General features: G+C 30.9%; 1 protein-coding gene across 2 annotated transcripts; it reads right to left on the reverse strand.

Moving 5' to 3' along the window:
• Window positions 1–3088: 3088 nt before the first annotated feature.
• Window positions 3089–5835, reverse strand: LOC140051308 (very long chain fatty acid elongase 5-like). Of its 2 annotated transcripts, none has more exons than XM_072096477.1 (3): window positions 5720–5835; window positions 5115–5275; window positions 3089–5026 (listed from the first exon to the last, which is right to left on the reverse strand). In XM_072096477.1, exons 2-3 carry the CDS (start codon window positions 5241–5243, stop codon window positions 4466–4468), a joined length of 690 nt encoding a protein of 229 aa, XP_071952578.1. In that variant the 5' UTR covers window positions 5244–5275; window positions 5720–5835; the 3' UTR covers window positions 3089–4465. The 2 variants fall into 2 exon arrangements, with proteins under 2 accessions (XP_071952578.1, XP_071952579.1); XM_072096478.1 differs by having other exon boundaries at window positions 5115–5308.
• Between the last annotated feature and the right edge of the window lie 835 nt (window positions 5836–6670).

The following is a 6670-nucleotide window of genomic DNA, read 5'->3' on the forward strand; positions in this document are numbered from 1 at the left end:
TGTATGTATTTTGAAGTAATAATTGAATGTTGGTAGAGATTAGGCCTACAATACAGGGAGATCTTTGATATCACCAATAAACAACAGAATAAATAGAAACAGAATCAGGTAAATCACAAAGTAGGATAAGCCCCAACCCCCACCCCCCAAAAATAAAATCTTACATGGGGCCTGTAAACGAAACAAAATAGATGAGAAACAGGTTGTGTTTATGATTACATAATATCCCGACTGCATAGAACAGTCTAAAACGAAAATTAACTGATGGGTGGGGCCCCTGTATCAGGGGGATTACCACCTATCTGATAGGACAGTGATTAATTCACTATTGGTAATCCTTGGCCACATTGCCTAAAGACATAAAATAAAATAAAACCACAGTCACTTCAAATTACTAGTACCCTATTGAGACATGCGTGTAATATCGCCTAGAATTCTAAGAAACCCAAATTGTAATCCACCAAGAGAATATCATTATTATCATTTGGACAAAATATAATATAATTATTCATACTGACCATACTAAATTATTTTAATCTGAATATGACACAGTTGTTTAAAATGAAACTTAACAGATCGCTTGAAGGGACAATAAACGACATTGTTAAACCAGGTAAAAACTTGATAATAATTCAATTGAATTAAGTAATTCAATGAAAGATACTTGATTGTATGTTTGGAAATGATGTAAACATACGCCATATTTTCCCTAATTTGAAACTGCACTGAATAATACTTGTTCCAAAGGGCATTATAATGTTACAAAGGCCCATTTACACTAGGACGATAACGATCGACGATAAATATATAAGAATGCATTTTTTGTTTACATAAAACAAGAAAATTAGAAAGGGTTTCGTTCTAGAACTATAGGATAATCATTTATGTTGTCTTTGATAAAAATAATATTTTTAAAATTCCAATCAAATGACGTCATGATAAAAAAAAACAATAAAATTGCTATTATTGCTCTTACTAATCATGACGTCATAGAGGATTATTCTATAGTTCTTTACGGGGACGACAACTTAGTAATAATAAGTAAGCACAAAGACAGATAATACTATTGTAAAAAAAATAATAATGTTTATTAGTAATAATTATATTATTCTACAATATTGATGGATAGTTCCCAGTCATAATATCATAATATGCACTAATTCTGTTTCTATTAAAAACGTAGACTCACGTATTTGGTTAATGCCTAATTTTCCTGAGTTTAATCTGCATAACTTAATTATTGAATAGCGAGATCGTTATCATAACTTAACTAATTTGTCAATAATTAGTTGGAAAAGTTGAAAGATAGTAGTGCATCAAAGTAAATGACTGTAAAATAAGTTTAGAGTGATTAATATAAGTGGCAAGGAACATATTACTGTATGTTTAAATGTTATTATGCAAAAGAAAAGCTGATCTCTGTTAATGTTGTTATTTATTTTATTCTATGGGTCGATGGCCTTTGAAATGAAATTGGATGCTGTCCCAAGTGAAAAAATCACTACACATCTACTAATACATCTGAAAATATATTACTGAGAAATTACAGTGATTTTTTATCGAAGACATTTTCCACTTAATATCACACATGTCTATAGGGTAAACTATTAAAGCAGCATTATGTTTAATCAGAATGGGGTGTCCCTGACTTTTTACACAATTAGGCACTGGAACTAAACAAAATACCCTGATATTACAAGTATGTAACTGCTGAGTAGGCGAGGCTTCCGATACTTGTGGCTTGGTGGCATCAATTGGCACCGAATTATTAAGATATTTTTATTTATCATTTTACGGTCTTCATTCAATATTGTTGTTAGAGTATTCGAGGTTGGTGATGGTACGAAACGTCTCAGCAGAAATGATCTGATGTATGATGTATGTATGATGGTACGAAACGTCTCAGCAGAAATGATCTGATGTATGATGTATGTATGATGGTACGAAACGTCTCAGCAGAAATGATCTGATGTATGATGTATGTATGATGGTACGAAACGTCTCAGCAGAAATGATCTGATGTATGAATACTGAGAATATCTCACTTAGCTCTAACAAAAACATATTATCATTACTTGCTATAAAGTATTTATGAATTTATATTGTAATTTTTAAAAATCACATTATTTTTCTTGTAAAACCAATTGAAAAGCTCAGAGGAAGCGTATAAGGTTTGTAGGCGTTTCTTGTTATGATGACAAGTTAATTCAATTAAGTGTTGTTGAAAGAATTAGTTTGTTATTCAGTCTTTCAGAGTTATTCGCGCGTATAGAAAACGTTGTCTAGTGCGCATGCGTATGGTTATTTTCGCCTAGAGCAGAAAATAAGCTTTTGGATTAAACGCGATGCATACTAATATAGCACTAACTGGAATTCATCATCAAAACCATTTCAGTGAACAATAACTTCTTTTTTTTTCAGATTTTGAGAAAAAAAAAGTTACATAATATACGTTGCCTGGTGGCGCTGTCCAGAAAACAAGATTGTTATTTTACTTTTTGGAATGGGCTGTCTCCATTATGGACAACAGCGCCCTCAATTATTAGTATCAACAAATTCGGCCCATGGACACATTTTCACCCATTCCGATCAGGATTACTAAAAATACAAACATTTGAAAAATTCTGTTCACAAAGTATCAAGGATATTATGCTCAGAGTCATATGTTATTTGATGACAATACGAATTACAACTGGATACTTAGTCTTAGTTGCCGCTAAAAACTATAGAGAACTATATATCATAAAACATCTTTAAACGGCATGAAACAGAACAATGCAAGAATACAGAATAATCCTACTCCCAACGTGAATAAAATCATTGTTAAGAGGGGGATTTAGTAAATTCAATATAATGCGCTCTTTTTCTTTTTGCATAAGGGCCAATTCCAGGTATCCGGAAAACTGGTCGACAAAGAATAATACTGACAAAGACTGCAATTTAGGTACACAGAAGCGGTCTGTTAAATATGATTTAAGAGACGTTTCTAAGAGATCAATTATATGTTAATAAGTTAATTTCCGTCGTACCGGTACTGTGACCAATTATTATAGAATACAATGAGTAGACAAAATTATACAACAATTGAAAGCATTATGTTGTTACGGTCTATTTTTAAACTACTGATTTTATTATAGTACAAACAACGATTCATAACAATAATAACGTGCATAGGTTACACGCAGATATACTTTAGGGCGGGAGAAGGAAATACTTGGTTTCATGCAATGATAGGCCTACTTTTTTCTTGTTCTAGGTAGCTAATAGTGTACGGTATATACAGTAATAAATCGCTTATTGAGGAAACACGCTACCGCTTATTGAGGAAACACGCTACCTCTTATTAAGGAAACACGCTACCTGCTTCATATTTTGGTAATCAACAACAAATCAACGTCAACAATTTGTTGATAAAGAGTTCAGCAAGTATACAATGCAGAACCCTTTTTTTGGACACCACTATAATAGGAATCTTTGTTGAAGATATCCGCTTAATAGGTTTTTACAGAATACATTATACAAGTTACAATTGACATACATGCAGAGTACCGACAACAATACTAGAAGAGTCAAATTCTTAAAAATTCATTTCAAAATAAAAGATGAAAAGCGATAATATTTTTTTTTAATTCACAAAAACAATTTATTATTGAATGGTGATAATTACATGTTCACTTGTCCGTGTAACCTTACTACGTCTCACCTAATTTCATCAATTATATGGTTTGTGACCAAGCACAGAGCATTTGCATAATAAATGTATGTAGGATACCATCTGTTTCATGAAATATGTATACTTTTAAAGCTACGACATGTATATAGTGAAATACATAACATTGTTTTTACAAGCGCCTTGAGCACTTTTGTGGATATGTGTGCTGTATAAATCTTATTATTATATTTATTATTATTAAATAAATGTTTAAATATTCAATAGTAAACTTTAACTAGGCCATATTCACCAATTTAATGTAAGTGTAAGTAAAAGTGTTGTTATAAAATGGTGTGCTTAATGTACATCCAATATGTGTATATCAATATTTAAACTATAATTCTTTCTGTGCATAGTACATATAAAATAATAATTTATCATTTTAATTAATTGATAAAACTGTTTGCACATGTACTTTATTAAAACATCTTTTACAAACATATACAGCCACCATTAAACAATATTGCATTATGGCAAGAAGAGCAGTAAATAATGTTTGTGCATAGTACTTATAACAATATAAAATATTGAATTTAAAATTTAATTAATAACAATTTTAAATACGACTGTTCGCAAATGGTAATCTGTTTAAAAATTCAGTCAACTTTTAACAATGCAATGACAAAAGCCACAATAAAATACAGTAATGCGTCGATCAAGTAGAATAACAAAGAGAAAGAAGAAATGCTATAGTGTATATAATTAGGTCATTTCTTTCAACTATAAGATCAAAGGTCAAGACAAGGTCACCTTTTAAACAGATTTAATCCTCTTTTTAATGTAAGCTTGATAATAGAAATTGGAAAACAGGGAAATCATAACAACTGCATAGATTAAACTGTATATACAGAAGTTATGGAAAGCGTAACCGTACATTGCATGTATGCCACCGAGTAAAAACTGTAGAATCTGAAGCTGCGTTAAATAACGCTTCCATGCAGGAGGATTGCTTGGATTAAGGGCAGTATATGCATAGTAAGAGTACAAACACACATGAATAAATGAGTTTATAGTTGGGATAAATGCAATCCCAACGTATGGGAAAAGGTGGTACGCATAATCTGTTAGTAAAACCATTGATGCGTGATGATAGACATGTAGGAAGGAGATTTGGCGATGTTTATGCCGTAGTATCATAAACACAGTATCCATCAGTTCAAAGTTCTTCATCATCCAGTAGAGAAGATATGCCTGCTTGAGGAGTTCTGATGTTTCCATTAGATACAAAGACTGCATTTGGTATATAGCAATAATAAATACCACACCAGTGATGCTACTAGCCACACTACAACATACATTGTAGCAAATCATTAACTGAAACAAAATGAAAAAATGTTAATTCAAATTTATCTCTATATATAATATAATAAATAAGCTTAAAAAATAAATTGTTAAAATGTACCTTTTGTGGTGAAATAGGTTTGGTGACTTTCTGATAATATGGTGACAAAATCACTATAATGAGGTAGATAATCATAACTGGAAACGATTGAAGGCCAACGAAAGTTTTGCATATGCTTGAAAAATCCATGATGTAGGCCTAGATACAGACTATGAATGTCCCTTTAGTATTGATAAAAAATAAAGAGAGAAATACTGAAATAAGATAATAAATGAAAGATGAGAAAAATTAATTATTCAGTTCAGAGACACGCGAAAGAAAATACACAGAAAAATAAATCGATATTCATATTATCATAATCATATGTTCTGTACTAAATGATGCATAGATTATTAATTTGTTTTTATCAACAACACAAAACTGGTGAGACATTGTAATACTGTAGTAATAACACATACTTTAAAATAATAACAATAATCGTTAAAGACACGGAACATCCGTTTACTACTCTTAGATACACAATACGACTATGATTGCTTCCTGGTCGAAGCAACCAATGCCCCTGTAGCCATGTGCTATGCCTAGCTAAGTTAGGCCTAGCCCCGGGCCTAGCACACTATATTTCTTTATTGTTTGCTTTGTTACACCTATCCTTAACTACTTACCTTTATTAATACAGCTTCGGATGATTTACAGCTAAATTAATATTGAAAACAGTCTGTCAACTGATTCTTGCAAATAATATCATAATTGTCTCGCTCGGATCGGACGACACAGTCCTTCGTTCTTTCCAAAAAAAGAGGGCGTAAACATATTTTCCAGTTTGAGATTAAATATTATCTTATTTATATACATTAACTTCTGAATTAAATATTTTACATCACATACGAGTGGTAGGCCTACATAATACATTTTTTTTCTTCTGTGGTTAAGAACCACCTTTATTCATTCAATGTTTCATAAACAACAATTACATAATCTCTAAGCATTTTCTACATTTTTCGTTATTTTCTTATTTTTATCCTCTTTAATATTAATAATAATTTTAATATTTTGGCCTATACGTAGTACCCAATGTTGTCTTAATGTATATATTTGTTTTGTTTACTACACTTTAAAAAAATATATGTTTACACTATTTTCTGTTATCTATTACAAAATATATTGCATATTTAATAAAAAAGTTATTTACTTATAAAACGAAACGAAGACGTAAAATAAAGGACATGGGTATTATCTTTAAATTGTTATCTAGTTTCTTTTCCCATAATTCTTTCAGCAATCGGTTTGTTTGCTTGTACAAATTCATTGTTTTCATTTCGATGTTACACTCTTCTCTGATGCTACCACCCCATGGGTGGGCGGGGAACCACATATTCAATAAACGGGTACGGTAGTAACAAGTATAAATATAAACAGATGCGCAAAAAACAAGGACATTATTATTTCGAATATATAATCTATGGAGGTAATTGTACAATTTGCCCAATTTTTTTAATGAAAATTGTTAATTTGTTTTAATCATTTGTATCATAATTATTATAAACGAATCGTAACATGATATTGAATGATTAACTAACTCTATGATTTTCCTCTTGTTATTATCGGTGAAGGGT

The sequence above is a fragment of the Antedon mediterranea genome, chromosome 6 (genome assembly GCF_964355755.1).
Source record: "Antedon mediterranea chromosome 6, ecAntMedi1.1, whole genome shotgun sequence".
Taxonomy (NCBI): Eukaryota; Metazoa; Echinodermata; class Crinoidea; order Comatulida; family Antedonidae; genus Antedon; species Antedon mediterranea.